General features: G+C 44.6%; 1 protein-coding gene and 2 pseudogenes across 1 annotated transcript; 1 reads left to right on the top strand and 2 right to left on the bottom strand.

The window, feature by feature from the left end:
- Positions 1 to 1,773: 1,773 nt before the first annotated feature.
- On the bottom strand, positions 1,774 to 4,680 carry LOC136455505 (pentatricopeptide repeat-containing protein At2g36240-like; annotated as a pseudogene).
- A 173-nt stretch (positions 4,681 to 4,853) lies between these two features.
- On the bottom strand, positions 4,854 to 12,791 carry LOC136453883 (uncharacterized; annotated as a pseudogene).
- An 83-nt stretch (positions 12,792 to 12,874) lies between these two features.
- LOC136453885 (transcription termination factor MTERF2, chloroplastic-like) lies at positions 12,875 to 14,550 on the top strand. Its single transcript, XM_066454437.1, has one exon. It carries the CDS (start codon positions 12,955 to 12,957, stop codon positions 14,116 to 14,118), a length of 1,164 nt encoding a protein of 387 aa, XP_066310534.1. The 5' UTR covers positions 12,875 to 12,954; the 3' UTR covers positions 14,119 to 14,550.
- Positions 14,551 to 21,279: the final 6,729 nt, after the last annotated feature.

The following is a 21,279-nucleotide window of genomic DNA, read 5'->3' as shown; positions in this document are numbered from 1 at the left end:
CTTAATAGTAGCTTTTTCGTTTTGGTGATCGAGACACTTAGTGAGTGTGATCACATTTAGGATCGATAGTCGTACTATTAAGAGGGGTGAAACTCGTATTGAAATGCGGTTATCAAAGTACCACTGGATGCTCTAACTCATTGCATATGCATTTAGGATCTAGTTGAGTGCTAACACCCTTGAAAACATTTGTGAAAATATGCTAACACATGTGCACAATGTGATACACTCTGTGACCGGACGCGTCCGGTGTGGACTTCGGGTAGTCAGATGGAAGTGACCGGACACGTCCGGAATCAGGACCGGACGTGTCCGATATTTGGCCCCGAGGTGAGCGGCTAAGTGAAAGTGACCGGACTCTGGCTCGGTGGAGTGACCGGACGCTGACGTGTTACTGTTCAGCGTCAGGTCAAAGTGATATAGACCGATGCAGGATTGCTGATAGCGACCGGACGCAGAGACCGGACGCGTCCGGTGTGAACCTGCTAGTCTCGGGTTTTCAACGCTATAATTGATCGAACGATGGGAGCGTTCGGTCCGGAGTGACCGGACACGTCCGGTCGGCCCAGAGCGGCTGTGGGAGCTCTCTGGACTCGACCGGACGTTGCGTCTCCCGCGTCCGGTCGTTTACTAACAGCGCGTCCGATCACTTGTATTACTGTGCACAGTGATAGCCGTTGGGCACGAATGGTTAAACAATTTGAAAGGGACACGTGGTGGTCTGGCTGCGACCGGACACGTCCGGTGCACACGACCGGTGCGTCCGGTCTTCCCGCAGTCAGTCCAATAATTGAGCCAACGGCTCTATTGTTTGGGGGTGTCTATAAATATCGTCTGGCCGGCTCTAGCTCACCCTCTTGGCCATTTGCATTGACATAGCAACGTTGTGAGCTTAGTCAAAGCCCTCCCATTCATCTCCATCATTGATTCATCTTTGTGAGATTGGAAGTGAATCCAAGTGCATTGCTTGAGTGTTTGCATCTAGAGGCACTTGATATTCGTGTTTCGCTGCGGGATTCTCTTGTTACTCTTGGTGGTTGCCGCCACCTAGACGGCTTAGAGCAGCGAGGATCGTCGAGCAGAGTTTGGTGATTGTCTCCGGCTCTGATCGTGGTGATTGTGATGGGTTCTTGACTTTTCCCCGATGAAGAGTCAAAAAATACTCTAGTAAATTGCTCATGGCTTGTGTGATCCTCATGTTGTGTTGGTTGTGCGGCACCCTATTGAGGGTTTGACGTGTGATGCCAATTAGCGTGTGAACCTCAAGTGAGTGAATCGCCACAACGAGGACTAGCTTGCCGGCAAGCCAGTGAACCTCGGTAAAAAATCATTGTGTCATCATTTGATTCCTAGGTGATTGGTATTCATTCTTGTGATTGATTGGTTCATTCCTTGACTCGGCGGTATAACCATCTTACTCTCTCTTTACATTACCGCAAATTAGTTGTCAAACTCTTTAGTGTAGCTAGTCGTGAGAGCTTGTTAGTTTGGTTAGTGTGGCTCTTTAGTTAGCCTTTGAGACCACACTAACTTAGTGTAGTGACATAGCTATTGTGTGGATAGACTATATAAACTAGAATTGTGGTAGGTGGCTTGCATTTTTAGTAGGCTAGCGCAACACTCGCTTCACCTTATATTTATCTAACCGGTTTGCTAAGTGTTGTTGTAGAAATTTTTATAGGCTATTCACCCCCTCTAGCCATTAGGTCCTTTCACCATTGTCGAGTGGAGACAAGGAAATAAGATCTGGGGGTAAATGGTTGCTAAATAAATTTGTATGACAGAATTTTCATGCAACATTAATCCCTTTGAATTCTCAACTTTAAATAGACAAAAAACACCAACCTTAGACGGATCAATCCAAGAGATCTCTCAATCTAAACGTAAGCATTGCATTGCCTCCTGCAAACCTTGAGAAGTTTCTCTTCCAATGTTCACTGCATGCCAATAAATAATTTTCTTGTAGAACATTTTTCAAATATTTCACATCCTAGATCATTTCATAGTGACGGCTGCAAGACTACATTTGAAGCAGTCCCACTCCCACCGTAGCAATTCCTCTTTCTGCAATTTGGGGCAATCATATTAGCTTCATATCTACTGTCCAAATATCATAACAGTATAAGACTCCAACTCGCACATTATGTGGACTTAATATGTTCAGATGCTGCACATAAGAAAACAATAGGAAGACAGTATCCTAACGAGGTCATTGATCTTCCACCTTACTATTACTTTTCTTGATCTAATGCATTGAAATATCCTAATATAGGGAGATCAGGCAGGCATGATATTTGGGGGGCACCGGGCATAAGAAAGATGCCGGTAAGGTACATAGTTCGGTAAAACGATGTCATTCAAGTCCTAGTGCCCTACCTTAGTTGCTATCTAGTTAGGCCAATAGAATTTGGAACATAAGCAAAGTTGATTAGTTCTTAGTAGCTCCCTGAAAACATACACAGATCACTGATGGAATAAGACATTTTCTATCCATACAGACCTTGCACTGAATGGTTTGGCAAGATGACAGAAAAATGCGACACAAAAATCTGATAAATAGACCTTGCTTCCAAACAGATAGGCCTTCAAAATTCATCCATGGCAATTAAACATTTTTTTTTCATAAATTAATCTCAATAACTAATGGAAATGCCATGTTGGAAGCTTGGAAATTTCCATGATAAATTGTTGTAGATATGGTGGAGCCAACACGACCAAAAGAACGAACAGGAATGCAATAAAGTAATGTTATGTGCAATAGAAGCACATAATCAAAACAATACCTCATTTCAAACTTGCATCTTATATCCATGCAGCTATGTACACCAGTGGCTCATCAGGCATCTCCATCCAGCGAAATACTTCCAGTCTGGTGCTCTCACATGCCCCGAGAAGCGCTCATGTAACCACAAAGATCTTCACTTATGCACAGTGACGAAGCCAGAAAAAAATTTAGGAGGGGCTGAAACAAAAGAATAGAGGCTTTTTTATCTTCTCTTAACCTTAGCCTCTCCTAACTAATACATATATGCATAAAATTTTAAGGGAGAGCTTAAGAGGGCTCCACGTGCGCAGGATGGGTAGGGGGGGGCTAGAGCCCCCCTAGCCCCACCGCTGGCTTCGTGCCTGCTTATGCAAGCCACCAAGAAACCTATTATAAGAGGCAATGTTTGGTATAAATCCTAAATCAAGCATTTCGTCCAACACAGCCTTCCCTTCCTTTCTTTTCCCCTGCCTCCCAAATCCCTGCACCAGCACACGATAAGTTTCACCATCAGCCTCAAAACCCTTCTCCTTAGCGAACACCCTTAGCTGGTTGGCATCAGCTGTCCTCCCAGCTTCGCAAAGCGCCTCAAAGATGCAGTTACAAGAAATTGCATCCGGAACAATCCCCTGATCAATCATTATCCACATCAACCGGCAAACCTCATCCAGCTTCCCTGCCTTCATCAGAGACTCCAAAACCGTAACGCCAGCAGGCACACTGAGACAGCATTTCATATTCCTCTCTAATACCATGTCCACAGCTTCCACTGCTCTGTCCACCTTCCCACCACGGCACAGAGTGTCAACAAGTTCAAAGCAATCAAACCCTTCTGGCACCACCCCATCCCCCCAAAACTCAGCAAACACCTCAGCCGCCTTTAGAGCCTCGCTACCACGGCACAATCCACCAATCAAAATCTCAATCCACCAATCAAAATCTCCATGGACGCAACGGACAGCCCGACCCCAAGCTCAAGCATCTCACGTGCCACCTTTATTCCCTCCTTATACCTGCCTTCTCTGATGAACCCACGCATAAGTGTGTTGAAACTAACGCCGGTCGGTGCACAGCTCCGGCGCTGCATCTCACCAAACGATCGCATGGCGGCGTCTACACCTTCCGCCCGGCAGGAGCTGTTGATGAGTATGTTGAATGTGTAGGCATCCGGGTTGACGTGGTGGACGGAGGTCATTTCGCCGTAGAAGCGGATGGCATCGTCGTGGCGGCGGAGGCGGGAGAGAGAGTGGAGGATGATGTTGTAGAACTCGGCGGGGAGTGGGGAGTCAGCGACGCGCCGGAGAGAGGCGAGTGCTTGGGATGTGGCGGGGATGTCGCCGGAGGCGGCGAAGGCGACGATAGCCTTGCGGAGGGTGGGGAGGAGCTCGGGGCATGCGAAGATGGAGTCGTCGGCGCAGGGGCAGGGGCGGGTGAGGACGAGCTCCAGGAGGCGCTGGAGCGAAGGGAGGCGGCGGGAAGCCGCGAGGCGGGCGGCTAGGAGGGACGTGAGGCCGTGGTCGGGTCGGAAAGCGGAGGACGAGTCGGCCGCGGCCAGGAGGATGTGGAGGTCGAGCGCAGCGAGTCGCGGGTGGTGGCGCGCTCGGCGGAGGAGACGAAAGAGAGGCGGGGGAGGAGGCGTGAGCGGAGGGGAGCACCGGGAGCGGGTTAGGCGGCGAGAGATGCGAGACGGCGAGCGGAAGGACGGGCAGTGAGGGGTCGAGCGGGATGGATGCGGAGGTGGTGGGGGATTCGGTGAGTTCAGGTGCGTCAGTCTCCGGGGAGATGAGGCGCTGATGCCGGGAGATCAACGACGGCAGCTTCCGCGCGAGGCGGCCATCGGCGGACGGTGGAAGGAGACGCCTCAAGCTTTCAGGCCAGGCGGTCCAGGAGCTGGCCCAACAAGCAGATTGAGCCATGAGAGCCCAGAAATCAATAGTCAGAACCAACATGCTTCATAAAGGAATTCCCCCTTTTTTTAGAATAAAAAACTGAACCCTTTTTTAATCACTATACTACTACCTTATGGCAATTCACAATTTCACACACGCAAAATTCCATGACGAAGAATTACACGTGTAGTATTATGCAGTCAGATCCCTTTACAAACACTGCTAATCATAAATTTGATTGGATGTTCTCTCATTGTCGCAGTATATAACAGTCCTATCAGATGTTATCTTCACCAAAGCATCTCCAGGACTAGTAGTCAGAACAGAACATTCACTAGCAGTGGAGCTATCATCTGCAGCAAATGAGCATACCATCCCCTTCTCTTGCAATGCTGACAGCAAGCTACCTGGGTCAATAGTGCTACAGTGTAGCAAGTGACGCTTTGATTGATCTGATTGCTTTTCTGCAGAAGCCAGCTGGTACCGTCCACTGCTTACAAGCAGTTTTGTTCTCAATCTTGCCACTGCAGTGGTTTCGTTCAGTTGCCTAGGCTGCAATCTGAAGGCAACATCAGTTGCAAAATGCACCTCAAAATCTTCGCGTAAATTTGGGAGCTCGATGGTCTTGCCCTTGGAGTAATAGAGGAATGACCATGGCACCTCCTTTATTGAACACCGTGACTTAAAACCTTCAGGAAGCTGCATAGTAAAGTGGGCCATAAGGAAAGGATTGACAACTTAAGGTAGCTGGAAACAAGGACTGTCATACCATTACAAACTTCGGTTTGAGCACTCCCAGTAATGGATCAATATTTCCCACCCTGTTATCAAGAAAGTTGTCTTTTCTTCAACGTATAATCTACGATATCAGAAACACAACCTTTTGTAATTATAACATACCTTACGCCAGAAAGGAAAGAACACTCAAGGACTTGAATTGCCAAGGGCATGAAAGGCTTAAGACTCAACTCAGCATCATTTCCTTGCTGCAAGCAAAGATTTATGCAGTTTAGCAACAGAGCAACAGTACATAGAGAAGTACAAGGTGGCAAAGAAGACTGCAAAACGAGCGGTGAGTGAGGCAAAGGGACGGGCCTATGATGACCTTTACCAACGTTTGATTACGAAGGAAGGAGAGAAGGACATTTATAGGATGGCTATGGCTCGTGATAGGAAGACAAGGGACTTCAACAAGTCAAGTGCATAAAGGATAAGAGAGTGCAGCTCTTGGTGAAGGAGGATGAGATCAGACATAGATGGCAAGAGTATTTTGATAAATTGTTCAATGGTGAGAACGAGAACACCACCGTTCAGCTGGACGACTCGTTTGATGACACTAACATGCACTTTGTGCGGAGGATTCAAGAATCAGAGGTCAGAGAAGCCTTGAAAATGATGAAAGGGGGCAAAACGATGAGCCCTGATGGTATCCCAATCAAGGTGTGGAGATATCTCGGGAATATAGCTATAGTATGGCTAACCAAGATGTTCAACAATATCTTTCGATCGAACAAGATTCCTGAGAAGTGGAGAAGAAGCATATTGATACCAATCTATAAGAACAAAGGAGATATCCAAAGTTGTACTAATTATCGGGGAATTAAATTGATGAGCCACACTATGAAGTTATGGGAGAGAGTAATCGAGCAGTGACTGCGAGGAACGACGCAGATATCAACAAACCAATTTGGTTTCATGCCCGGAAGGTCAACCATAGAAGCAATCTCGTACAACTAAAAAGAACAAAGTGTGGACATTTTTTGGTACGACATTTGTTTTGATTCGTCCATCTGCCCACGCCTGCGATCCCACGACATCTCCCGCATGCTGCATCCTTTGGTGCGATTCTCCTTGATTAAACATTACCTGTCATGTGATAGAGGAATCACGGTAAAATAGGAAGTAGAAAATTATTATGCTATCCATATACACATTGCATGTTTACATGCACCAGCATACATGGCAACGAGCAAAAGGAAAGAGAATTAACACAGAAGGAAAGAGAATTAAGACAAAAGGAACCTCTTTGTATTTCTGAGAACCTTGTCAAATCTGCCTACATTTAATTACTTCTCCTCTTTGCATTTACAAAAGGGACAGCTTTTTCCTCCTTTCATTTGATTTCACGCTCACGTGTTCCATCGCCCTCGCTTGCTGTTTCTTGCTGAAATTGCCCTTGGGTCTGTACATTTTGAATCATTTCCCCATATTCTAATTAAACTACAAAATTTTGAATTAGGATACGTGGTAAGACATGCAAACAGATATTTTAAAACTACCTATAGAGTCCAAAGAAATTAATAAATAAATCCTTCGCAATGCAAATTCTCTCTAATCTTTCATTTGGTGTAGTTAGTGTTATCATGGTACCCGCATGTATTCATGGGAAATAAATTGTGGACAAAACGTGGACACTTTTTGGTACAATATTCCAACATGGGTCCATCGTCCTGCCAATATCCTTGAGGCAGATCACATAAAGGATGAGAGTCCCTCTATGAGATTGCTCACAAGAGACTCAAACTTATATCTGATCATGGTAATGTTGAATTGCTTTGCATCAAAAGCATCGGCAATGATAAACGGGGACATAGGTTTTAGTATGCATAGTGGAGGAAAACTCAAACTTGTCCTTCTCAGCAGCTTTTCTGAGCCTTTGCAATGCTAACTTATCCTTACTCAGATAGTCAAGAGGTGCACCATAAAATTATGCACCACTAAAAAAATGTCACCATTGGTTGCCTTGACCTAAAACATATGTCGAAATTAAGAATTACAACACCTAATTCAACATCTTAGAACAGACACTCAAGTGGATACCTTATTCTACAATATATGTTTGTGTGGAATAGTCCTAAAGCCACACATATTTATACGATGAGTATAACATACTTTGTTTTAAAATTTTATGAGATTTTTTAAGACACGAGTATTATCCATGTGACATGCACTAATATTTACATATATACTCGAACCTGTGTGTACAGGATTATATGAAGATGCAGCGAAACTTATTCATGGATTTATTGGCGTATGAAAGAAATGGATATCGGAGAATTCTTTCCGCCGATATAAAATATTATCTTAGCCATATCACGAAAAGTCTATACAGTAGCGTTTGTGAGCCTGCGACGCCGCGCTCTCCGTGACTGTCTTAAGTTCACGAACTTTGCTTTTTGAATTAAATGTCACTTTAACGTCAGTATTTAATTTAACAGTATTGTTATCTTATCGTGTGATCCATGTGTTTTTAGTACAAAAGATTTAGTTGTCTCGTAGCAACGCACGGACACGCTACCTAGTCTTCTTAATAAGACAGGTTATGAAGCGGTTTAGAGAACAGAAGAAAGACCTCCACTTAGTTTTCATTGACTTAAAGAAGGCTTATGACAAGATACCAATAAATGTTATGTGGTGGTCTTTGGACAAACATAAAGTCCCATCAAAGTACGTGCCCTCATGAAGGACATGTACAACAATGTTGTGACTAGTGTTCGAACAAACGATGGTAACACAGATTACTTCTCGATTAAAATTAGACTTCATCAAGGATCAGCCTTAAACCCGTATCTCTTTGCCTTGGTAATGGATGAGGTTACCAGGAACATACAAGGGGATATCCCTTGGTGTATGTTGTTCGCTGATGTAGTGTTAGTAGACGAAAGCCAGGCGGGAGTAAATAGGAAACTAGAGTTATGACGGTAGACCCTTGAGCCTAAAGGTTTTAGATTGAGCAGAACTAAAACCGAATACATGAGATGCGACTTTGACGGAGTTTTACAGGAAGAGGGAGATGTGAGTTTGGAAGGTCAAGTAGTGCCTAAGACGGATACATTTCGGTATTTGGGATCGATGCTACAGAGGGATGGAGATATTGATGCGAACGTTAGCCATAGAATCAAAGCATGGTGGATCAAGTGGCGACAAGCTTCTGACATTCTTTGTGACAAGATGGTACCACAAAAGCTAAAAGGCAAGTTCTATAGAACGATGATTAGACTGGCTATGTTGTATAGAGCAGAATGTTGGCCTACAAAGTTTCGACATGTTCAACAACTGAGTGTTGCAAAAATGCGTATGTTGCGATGGATTTGCGGTCACACAAGAATGGACCGAGTTCGGAACGATGATATACGTGATTGCCTAGAGATAGCACTAATTTAAGAAAAGCTTGTCCAACATCGGTTGACGTGGTTTGACCATGTTCAAAGGAGATCTACAGAGGCACCAGTGCATTGTGGAGTCCTAAGCCAAGCTAATAATATGATGAGAGGTAGAGGAAGACCGAAATTGACATGAGCGGAGACAATAAAAAGATATTTGAAAGCTTAGGATATACCTAGAGATCTATGTTTGAATAGGAGTACTTGGAAAGCAGCTATTGAAGTGCCTGAACCGTGACTTGGGGCTCTTGATAGGTTTCAACTCTAGCCTACCCTAATTTGTTTAGAACTGAAAGGCTATATTGCTGTTGTTGTAGCAACAGAGCAACAGCAATTAGTAATAGGTAGATGTTAGACTCGGCAAAGGGCGGACATTTTTTTACCTCTACAACAAGAAGGCACCGTTTGTCTGCATGCCAGCGACGAAGCAAATGGACAGCTGGGCCAAGCCTAAGGCTCCAGTGTGGACAGAGCACAATACAAGGCTCCTTCCATGCTGCCCTGTCAATAGTATAGTGTTGTCACACGGCAGAACCAAAATATGACAGAAAACAGCAACCCAAGTACAAGTGAGCTCAAATGGATACAGGATACATAAGATGCATGCCCCATAAATTGTGCTAAATTAAAATTATAAGAACAAAGCCTTTAGTGATCATTTATAAGAAGAGTAGCAAAGATGATAAAAGAATTCCAAGCATGTCCTTAGTCTTTCTATGTATTAGCTGTAAATCATATCTTATCAAATTCTTACAGTAAACCCTTATGCGGGAACACAAATAATTTGCCCTCCTTCAAAAGCTCGACATGGCCAAACAATGCCTCACCAGCAAATAGCTGCAACATAACCAGCAATGAAGTGAGGCCATTTAACTCTAAAATTTCAAGACAAGAGTCAAGACTAGTCAAGTGAATAACCTTTTCTTGACGTGACTTGCATAGCCATTCAGGCAAGGCATTGGTAAAAGCAAATATTTCTTCTGCTGTTTCAGAAATCACAAATATGGGTACCTGACTCAAAAAAAAAGGGCGTACCCAGTGCAGAGAGCTCCCGCTCTGTGCGGGGTCTGGGGAAGGGTGTCAGTGGCAAGCCTTACCCTCGCCTGTGCAATGCGAGGAGACCGCGACTTGAACCCGGGACCTTCCGGTCACAGGCGGTAAGACTCTACCGCTTGCACCAGGCCCGCGACTCGAACCCGAGTACCTGACTCAGACAAAAAAAAATAATGAGCCAAAAACAGGGGGGAATAATCTAAGAAAAGGTGCCGTTACTAGTTAGCTACAGAACCTTAGCACTATATTCACATTTCATGGGATAGAAAGAATATAAGTGATCATGCAAGCTGTACTATGCCAGATACTCAAATAGTTCATTCCTTATCAGTTAATAATTTAAGATACCTGAACCATATGCATAGTTAAACATCCCTAAATGCTAACAATTTTACAGGCAGTTGATGGCAAATTAGGCATTGACATCTTGCATGACCACGTTAGGAAAAAAATCATACCATAAGCATTGCCTTGAGAGCTGAGGTTCACATGTTAAATTAATTAAGTGTGACAATAATATTATTGCAATCTGAAAATCCACTATATTATTCCAAGGCCACAATTACCTTCATGCTGGAAGAATGTAGCATTTCTGATATAAGCTCCAAAAGTAAAAGAATAACACCAAGGCGGCCAATTGGTATTAGAACAGAGCCTCCAGATTTTACTGCCTCAAAAATACATGAGCATATAAAGCTGATTCTCTCAATCTCCTCTGTGATATCATCCTTGTTGCACATGAATGGCATCTTTTCATCTACATCAGCACCGTCATCCCTGCAAGGTTTCGAGTCTAACACTTCATCCCAAAGAAGCATTGAAATTTATAATTATACACGTATTTCATGTACAGCCTACCTCAACACTGAGTAGCGACATAGTGAAGAGTCTGTTTCATCCATTGAATGCTCATTCAGTTTCTCATTATCCTCATCCATGTCATTCAAGGATGAGAAATCCGAAAACAAAATCACATCATTTTCCTTCAGAGAGCTGTAATCAAAATCTAATGCATGAGCTGACACAAATACTGAACTTGGTAGGTAGGTAACGCTAGCTCTTGGACCTTTTATTGCCCAGGTAGAATGGCCAAGTTCAAGGCCCGAACTAGAAGCTTTCAGCATAAATATGCCATTGAAGCAAACCTCCTCTCCATATTTAACAGGCTGTACTTTGTGCATGCATTCTTCTATGTTTCCTGGACTGCCAAGTAAATGTAATTCAGTTAAATCAAGAAAAACCATGACGACAAAGCAGTGATATAGAATTAGTGATGGCAAAATTACAGTGAATCTCCATACAGTCATTCTTTTCTAATCCAATATAAATTCTTTGAGGAAGTAAACAGCTACATTACAACAAAAACAGTAGCAACATGCATATCACTAAGTTGACAAAACCAGAACCAAGATTAAGATATTTGAGTATTTGATAAGCCACAGATCCAATGATAAGTAAAAACAAGTTCACTTTTTAAAGGCCAATATTGAAAGTTAGAACAGGTATGCACTTTATCTTAAGCTTTCAGACATATAGATTGCCCTGCGGGAAGACTGGAAGAGAATCCACAGATGTGCAAGCCAGCAGGCTCGTGATTCTGTAACGGACCTGTATAGAGGCACCAGAGAAGTCGAATCATATTCCCTGCCTTCAATCACTGCCTTCTGCAACATTGACATGAGTTCATTGAGTTCCTCCCCTTCCATCCACTTGGGTGATGCATCCGTATCTGGTCCATAGTACCTCACAAACTCACGGTGCATCTCCACCAGCTCCTCCATCATTAGCTTTCCGATCCTTGCTGCTACCTCTGTCACATATACCTACCCATACAGAACAAGAAAAGACTCCAAAATGGTTAGGTCTCATCTCATAAAACATTTTACAGTGAGCAAAATGGTTAGGTTTCTATCCCTTTCATTCATAAAGGAGAAACATGTTCCCATTGTTATTTTATGAAAAACATAAGTTCAAATGTTCTCAGTAATATATTTCACTTTGTGCCTTGCTGCCTACTGCCAATGAAAGTTATATGAAGTGGAGTAAAGGCAAACGATTATGCACATTGTATTCCTGCAGGTTAAGTTCTTTTTTAGTTATATTGTTACACAACTCAATAGCTAATAGCTTATACTAACACTGCGCTTATACTAACACTGCGCTTTAAACATACAGCATCTCTTACAAAACTGTAAAAAACAGAAAATTGAAGAATACTACCTAAACAATCAAGCTGAAGCCTAATAAGTACTACTAGTATGCTACACAGAGAGAGAAAGAGAAAGAAGCAGAAGCAGGGGAAGCACCTTGGTGTCGGAGAATCCAGGGAGTCCGGTGAGGAAGGGGAGTCCAAGCATCCCCGTAGCGGAAGACACGAGCACGGCATCCACGCCGCCTGCTTTCGCGGCCGCTGGCAACCAGTAGCGCGGCACCGCGCGGATGAGGCCCGCCGCGTCACCGGCGAGGGGCACCGGGGCGAAGGCCGCGAGGGCGGAGAGGTCGATGGGGCAGTCGAGGAGGAAGCGGAACCCCTCCAGCTCCAGGAGATGGCTCGCCGGCGAGTGGTAGCCGCCGCCGCCGCCACCGCTGGCGGACAAGCAGGTCTGCGAGGAGGCGCGCGTTAGGGTCAGAGTCAAAGTCCGAAGGTTTCACCTGCGACTGAGAGGAGTGTGCTTGGTGCTTACCAGCTTCATGGCGGCTTCTGCGCTCGGTGCGCCTGACTGGGAGTCTGGGACCCTCAGCGGCTCAGCGCGGCAGCGTAGGCGGTGGGCGGTGGCGGTGGCGGTGGCAGCGAGCGGCAACGCATTGGTCGTGGCCTGTGGTGTTGGGGTGAACTGGCGAAGGGCCGAAGGCGGCGCATTGCGCGTCGACGAGGCGAGGCGAACGGGTTCCTCCGTTTGAAGGCACGTGACTTCCAGGTGGATTGGGCCGGAATCCCGGCACTAGCATAGCCTTGTGAAGGCCCAAAGTAGGCGCGGTGAAGGCCCATGATAGTTCATGGTTACAGTTTAGAACGGTGCGGGGGGGCGCATCAGAAGAGAGGTCGGAGACTGGCAGCACTACCGCCGCCGCCGCCGCCGCCGCCATGCTCCGCCTCCAAAAACACCTCTCCCTTCGTCTGCAAGAACATCTCCTTCCTCTCCATCGCTCCGCCTCCCTCATACAGCTCTCCCTCCAGCGCGCTCTCCTCTCCACCGCCGCCGCGACCTACTCTCCGGGCCACTTCGCCGCCGATGACTACCTCGTCTCCACCTGCGGCCTCACCCGGGAGCAAGCCGCGAACGCCGCTAAGTGTATCTCCCACTGGAAATCGTCCTCCAACGCCGACGCCGTGCTGTCCTTCCTCACCGGCCCGGCGCTCGGCCTCTCCAAGGCCGAGATCCAGCTGCTCGTTGCCAAAGACCCGCGCATCCTCAGCTGCAGCGTCGACAACACCCTGCGGGTCCGCGTGGACCGCTTCCGCAGCTACGGCTTCTCCGCCGCGCAGATCAGCAACTTCGTCCGCGTGGCCCCCTGCTCCTTCCGCAACTTCAACATCGACGAGAAGCTCGGCTTCTGGATGCCCTTCCTCGGCTCGCCCGACAGGTTCCTCCGCATCGTCAGGCACAACTTCTACCTCGTCACCTCCGACCTCGACAAGGTGGTGAAGACCAACATCCGGCTGCTCCAGGAGTGCGGTCTATCTGTCCAGGAGATTGGCAACCTGTGCGTGGCCAACCCGAGGCTGCTCACCGGCAACCCGGACAGAACCAGGGCCATCCTCGTGCGTGCCGATGAGATGGGCGTGCCCCGCAACACGCTTTTGTTCAGGCAGGCTGTGACCGCCGTGTCGGGCGTCGGCCCGGAGACCATGGCCTCTAAGCTCAAGATGATGGCCAAGATTCTCGGGTGCTCAGACGCTGAGGTTGCCAGAATGGTGCAAAGGAACCCGTTGGTGCTGAGGCGCTCCAGGGAGAGGATTCAGCGCACCTGTGAGTTCCTGACCAATGTGGTCGGCGTCGATACCAAGTACATTCAGGGCAGGCCAACAATCCTGATGTACAGTCTGGAACGCCGGCTGGTGCCCCGGCATTACGTGATGAAGGTGCTCCGGGACAAAGGATTGATCCGGAAAGATCAGAGCTTCTACACGATGGTCACGGTTAGTGATAACGTGTTCTGCTCCAGGTATGTACATCCTCATAAGGGTGTTCTTCCTAGCCTTGCCGATGCATATGCGTCTGCTTGCAATGGTAAAATAGCCATCTGAGGCGCGCTATGAAATGATTCCAGCAAAATGGCTATATGGGCAGCAACTGCAGTTGCATCTGAGCCTGTTCGCTTGGTCGTAAACGATCGTAAATTTCCAGCCGGAACAATGTTTTTCTCTCACATAAAATCAGCCAGCAGTAAATAATCCACGATCGTTTATGGCCTCCCGAACAGGCTGACATGTGTTGTAGCTCTGTACTTGGCTCATAGCTTCAGAATTGCAGAAACTCAGTAGAACTAATGAATGACCAAAGCACGATGCTGTCAAATTCATATACCTTGCTTTGGAGTCTGATGTTGAATTCAACTCATGCTACTGGTACACAGAATGGATATGGTTCGGTTCAGAAATTTATTTCAGTTTCTGTCATGGTTCTGTTTTTGTGGTGAGCATCAATGAACTATGGATCCGTGAGCATTTTCTCAGCCAGTTATCGGATTTTTAAGTTATGGATGTAATCACAAATGACTGCCTCAAGTGTTGCCTTTGCATCAAGTTTTGCCTTTCCTATTGCTATATGTTGCATGCATTTGATCGCTTTCTTAAAGCAAAACAGCTCATGATGGTTTCCACCATATATTATTATAAGATTATCCGAGAAAAAGGTCGTTTTGTGTCCTGCTAATCGAATCGCTGATTGGTTTCTGGGCTGATAAGTCCAGCTGGTGCTGTCTGCTGTGAGAGGAAAATACTGTTGGCTGACTGATAAGTCCTGGCTGAAACAAACAAGCGAACAGGCTAAAAGTGTTTGGCATTTTGTACCGGATGCAAATAGAACGCCAACGTGCAATTATGAGACGGGCTGTAAAACTCTCGCACTTAATCTCGTACCCTTTCGTTAAAAAAAATGTGCCTTTTTGTTTTCCTGGAATGGCCGCACACAGGACAAACGATGTAGTGCGATTAGACGCGTAGTTGAAATGTTCTCCTGATTGACATTGCACGAAATGGCCGCACACAGGACAGGCGTGCGACTACTCCCTCCATCCTTTGCACGAAATGGCGTGCGACTACTCCCTCCATCCTTTGCACGAAATGGCCGCCCACTGGATGCAGTGTATTTTGTCATTTGAAATCTGTCCTTAAATATAGTGTACTCGGAAAATAAGAAGATAATATTTACTTAAATAAAAATATATGATTATTTTGTATAAGAAAAGCAAATCATATACTTTCCATATTTTATATAAGGAAACTAAGAGTTCACCTTTAATCATGTAGAATAGAATTAGATTTCAATACATTAGGAAGGTAAGTCAATGATACATGTGTCTATTGTACTCTTTCTTATTTTGTCTTATAATGGCTAGAATTTTCAGGACGCGTAGTTGAAATGTTCTCCTGATGACGTTGCCTATGTGCAAGATAAGATGACGCATGCGCGTCTACTTGTGTTAGCCCTTCATTTCTTTTTGACCCACAGCAAGTAATGTGGGCGCTACTTGTCTGTTTTTTTTTTTTGACGTACTGATATTGATTCAAACACGAGTGGCCTCGTTTATTTGCGTGTCTAGAATACGGACTTGTCACTTGTAAGTTATGATCGACCGATCGAGGCTTACGCCCGTGCTGTATACATAGACATGTACGTAGACCCATCAATGCGCCAAATGTATCGGTCTCAACTCATTAGAAAAAATTAGTCGTTTTGTGTAAGCTATATTACATACTAGGTCAATGTCCGTGCGTTGTAACGAGAACACATAATACCACGATAACATATGTATAAGCGTGTATTATACTGTTATCTAAAATAGATACCGCAATCATAATGTTCCAATCAATATTACATAAGTCTTCACGAAAGATAGATAGTTAAAATATAACTCTAAATTTAAATGCAAAACTAAAACATCAACTTCAATTGTCGCATCACTTCATGCCTACGATACGCGAAAGATAAGCTCGCACTTCTCTAGGAATCAAGTGCTACGGAAAGATAATCATAGATGGCACGTAGATGGCATCAGGATTTGATTGTTGTTTTTTCCTGTGATTTGTCGGATTTTCCTTGAAAGGAAAAAAATACCGTAGATCTTGGAGTGCTGGGGTGCACGCAATCGGGCACAACAACGTCCTGCCAGTGGACGTTAATATTTCCCTTATTGTTGATTTTTTTCCGTGATATGTGTTTTCTGGATTTGCCGAAAAGATAAGAATATCGCGGCTGCATGTTTGAGCGGGGTGCACGTGCATGCATCCATGCATGGAAAAGACCCGAAGAAACCTGTGAGGGAGGAGCGCGGGATAGAGCCGGGCAGAGCAGCCATGCAGGGGTTGGGGGAATTTTCTTTTCTGCGTCAGGTAGTCATGGATCGCAAGAAGATTTTGGTCCTACCGGGTAGACGTCGACAATCCGTATGTTTTAGTTGTATAGAGACTACATTACCTCCTCTAATTTTGTTCTTATAAGTCAAACTCTTCTAACTTAAAAAGAAGCTTACATAAAAGATGAAAAACATACATACATCAAATTAATTTCATTAAATTGACTATGAAATACATCTTAATAGTGTATTTATTAAGTATCGTAGATGTCACAATATTAAATTGGCCAGACTTTGAGAAATCTATGAAAAAACTAAAATAACTTATAATTTAAGACATGTGTCTGTCGTATCATCGTGTGTGGTTAGGGGCGAGTACCTTTTTTAGATAAAAAAAGATCTGGCTTCATCTCTTGAAACCAAGATAATCAGACCAATTTTTACATGTTGAGGCACACATAAAACTAAATCGACTAAAAAACCAATCCTAACATTATTTGGCCATCTAAAAGAAGCAATGAACTGCATGACCGCTGTTTCTAGCGCCTGACAAACTTGAGAGAAACGATCCTTGATTTCATCACACCTTTGCAACAATGACCAATGGTCATAGACAGTGTGTTCCTTTGAATAAAACCTACAAAAGAGATTTGAGTCGGCATTTATCGAAAACCATATCATTTCTTACTAGCTATAAGGTCCAACAAATGGTTGCACCACCTGTCAATAACAACGTCTTATTTGATCTATCCCTTTGTTTGTGTCAACTATGAAAGATATCCATTACATTTAAAAGGGGTTTGAGACACAAAACAAGATGTATCGCCCGCCACAAAGAACTGAGCATATCTATTCCGAAACACAAATTAGGTCTTGTGTTGAATCATATGGTCTAACTTTAGACTACTTGAGGTCTTGAGGTTCTAAACAAGAAGTCAAAAAATTAATGTTGTCAAAAGTTTAGCAAACCATCACAAAAAAATAGACTATCCAAACAAGACCTTAGAGACCAAGCTGTTTATAGCTGAGGGCACCATGTGAACAAACCGTGAAAGATATGAAAGACTAGGACAAGAACCAGTAGAAGGGATATAAAGCCTTTGAAGTAACATCATCCTCGAGAAAGTAGCTATATACGCGTAAAATCGTGGAAGCAGCTGCATAAAAATCCGACCTTGTGAAGCTTCAATGCATCCCTGTCGGGACGTAACATGCGCGTCAACGCATTCTTTCTTTCGACGACCATCATCTACACAAGCAGACAATCGCAAGTTGCTGAGATATGATGCTGATGAAATGGGCATTTCACTGCTCAGGCTAGGTTTAGTTCGTGAAATTTGAGAATTTGGCCACTGTAGCACTTTCGTTTTTATTTGCCAATTAGTGTTCAATCATGGACTAATTAGGATCAAAATGTTCGTCTCGTGATTTTCAACCAAACTGTACAATTAGTTTTTTTGTTTACATTTAATACTCCGTGCACGTATCGCAAGATTTAATGCGATAGCTACTGTAGCACTTTTTGGGAAACTCAGGCCCTCAAAAACTTCAGAAGCTTCGTCGGAAGATAAGTCACAGCACGTGGAGACAGGACCGGACCTGTGTTGTCTACCTCAGGCAGTCAAACGTTCTCTCTCTCTAGAAACAAAAACCCTGTTCGCTTGATGGTATAGAAACGATCAAGCGAACGGGTGAAAAGAGTTAAAGCCAGACGCGTCGGATATCCAGAGAACCCAGCCCGAGGCGACGAGGCAAGCGCGTGCGCCGCCTCGTGACGTGCAGAGACTCCACCCCTGTCTGTGGTGCAAACTGCAGAAGCGACCGCGTGATCGTGATTGCATCCTCACCCGGCAACCACACACAACACCGTCAGCCGTCACCCGTCGCCCCTCGCGCGCGTCGTGGCCTCGTGCGTCGTGGGGGTTGCGCGCGACCGCGACGGCACGTAACCCGCCCGGTGAGGCGGCGACTACCACGTGCCGTCTGCGCCGCGCCACCGTTGCCCGCCCGGCGCGGCGGCGCCCACCCGTGTGAGTGATCCCAAAGGCGCAGCACTTTTCAGGTTGCTTCCACGGACGTGGTGCGTATCTCCCGCGGCAGCAAGCTAAGCAACTGCTGCCGATAGCGTAATAGCTAAACTAGGGGCAACCAGAGCAGGTAGTAGATAGAATAGAACTGACCGATCAGCAGCTGTGGATTATTCAGCTTGCGGGTCGGAGTTTCCGGGTCGTTTCCTTCTCCAACTTCGTTTGACGCTTGTCCTGCAAAACTTGCCAGCCTAACGCAGCATTAAATACCTGTTTTTTCTTCAGATCACCATCAATCAGTCGTTGAAGGTAGGTTAGGTATAAGACGAAAGAGTATTAGCCTTAGTGATTACAAGTGATTTAATAGCACATCTAAATTCTAGGTTCGACTGAGTGAATTCAAGCTGGTCAAAAAAAAAAAATCCTAGCGTCGTCGGTTAACTAAAGTTTGAGGTTTTCTTCGCCAGCAAAATTAAGTTTTTATAGCTTAATATCAATACATGTCGATTGCTAAGCTTAGGACATGTTTTTGATACCATAGATTAATTATAAGCTAGCTAATTTGGCTTAAATTAGTCTTAGTCATCCAAACAAGAGGTCTAATAGACGGACTAATATTTTAGCCAAGTCTCCAACTAGTTATTAGCCAACTAGTTAGTTTAACATAGCTAATTTAAGCTAATTTTTAGCTAACTAGACATGTGTATCAACTATTACCCTGTTCGTTTGGCTGATAAGCCATGACCGAAAGTATTGTTGGTTGATTTGTTGTGAGAGAAAAATACTATTCGTTGGTCGAAAAAAATACGACTTATAAGTTGAGGCCATGTTTAGATTGCAAAAAATTTCAACCCGATGAATAGTAGCACTTTCGTCTTATTTGGTAAATATTGTCCAATCGTGGACCAACTAAGCTCAAAAGATTCATCTCATGATTTCCAACTAAACTGTGCAATTAGTTATTTTTTTACCTATATTTAATGCTCCATGCAAGTGGCTAAAAATTGATGTGATAGAGAGAGTGAAAAAACTTGGAATTTGGAGGTGATCTAAACAAGGCCTGATCCATGTCCATGGTAGGACCCTAGCAGAAGAGGCAAGCATTGACCTAGCGACTTCATAAATGATAGGTTCACTCCACCACGTTATCTAGTTTCTTACGAGCTAAGTATACGCGCGTAGTCTCTCTTTCCGGTGGTATTGCTGTATCTTTGAATGTGTACGCAGTGCCGTATCGGACACCCTCGTGACTGATTCGTCTATCTATATCAGCGCTTCAGCAGTATGGCAATAAAATAAAAATATGTCCACCGTACGATTGCAGTCATTCTCTTGGACAATTATAAAAAGCGTGCTGCTGATGTACTAGTAGTATAATACTCCTCTTTTGAAAAAAAAGTAGTATATGGAGTGTTTTGGACTGCTCCATAAATTCCACCATGGAGCAGCTCTAAAAAAAAACTGGAGTTTATGGAGCATCTCTTTAGGTGCTCTCACAATTCCACCAATTTTCCTCGAACAGAGTACGTGGAGCTGAAACTATTTAGCTAAAAATATAGAGCGAAGTTAAAAAACGTGGTCCCAAACACCCTACTCCTATACGTGAGCCCTTGACGACAATTGCTTTGGTACTCAAGATGACGTCAAACGGCCAATGCAACTGCAAGTAGGGGGGTAGTTTCCTGATCAACAAAAAGAACAATGCTCCTACTTTCCATACTTTATTTTATAAGATTGTACATTGACCTAAATTAAATAGGTCGACAGACTTTAAGACTAATATAATACTGCAGACACAGAGACTTGCCTCAATACCGGCCCAAGTCGTCTCTGAATGATTATACATTAGCCAATCACCTTATCGGGTTGCACTAGCAAATAATGTACAACTTCTCACATGTCACCAATAGATGACTTTATGGCTGAGATTTATGCAATAACCACGTCTCTCTTCTGGTACCTCTTCAAATCAGACTTTGCGTGGCTAGATACGTGTTGTTCGGGGTTCTCATATTGAATTTGGATCATTGCTACCTTTAGATTGAAGACGTGATTTTGTGTTGGAAATAGATTATTGAAAACATGTAGATGATAATAGTAAGATCTGGACAAGGAAGAGTGATATGTTATCTGTCGGCTCAGTCCTTCGGATATGCTCATAGGGATATGACTTGTGTACGCGTGTTGATATGGATAAATGTGCGTGCGTGTTATTGGCGTCTAAAAGATTACATGTAAAAAGGTAAAGACGAATAATTATTTCAACATTAGATATATAAACATAAATACTTCTCTACGAATCCACAAAGACATGGCAGCCGGCCAGTGAATGAAATATTACTACGAAAAATGGTCGCAGATTGAGTGAGCGCCAATAAGACATGTAGCACATGCATGATGGATCAACCGGATACTTAAAAGGATCCGATGCCATGCAAATACGCAATCATGGAATCATGTGAAAGATCAACATGGGACAGGTTGAGTACACTTTGCGAGGGAATCATGACAAATTCCCAAGGATCATGTCTCTCAATGGATGCTAGCTACTAATCCAACTCTCCGTGACCAGAAAATACACAAGAATTTGCTGAAAGACGGTAGCCGTGATGCATTAAGATCCGTGCTTTCCACGCAACCGTTGTCCTACATACAGGATGGAAAAAGTTTCGTTTCTCTGCACGTGTTATACGCAGCGGAGCGGCCCCGCCACGCTGGGCTGCAGGTCCACGAGAGCTTCGTCCTTCTCTTTCTCCAACTAGTGTGGCTGGCCCCACCCAGAGGCCAGAACCCTACGTCATATATTAACCCCGATTTGTCCAGCCCGTGATCTCCCCGGTGAAAACAACCTCTCACAAAAGTCT

The sequence above is a fragment of the Miscanthus floridulus genome, chromosome 5 (assembly GCF_019320115.1).
Source record: "Miscanthus floridulus cultivar M001 chromosome 5, ASM1932011v1, whole genome shotgun sequence".
Taxonomy (NCBI): Eukaryota; Viridiplantae; Streptophyta; class Magnoliopsida; order Poales; family Poaceae; genus Miscanthus; species Miscanthus floridulus.
The sequence above is the reverse complement of the archived record's forward strand: the minus strand, read 5'-3'. Positions and strand labels throughout refer to the sequence as shown.

Bases quoted from the DNA above. Each gene is read 5' to 3' on its own strand.
- LOC136453885 (XM_066454437.1), top strand. From the start codon at position 12,955: ATGCTCCGCCTCCAAAAACACCTCTCCCTTCGTCTGCAAGAACATCTC.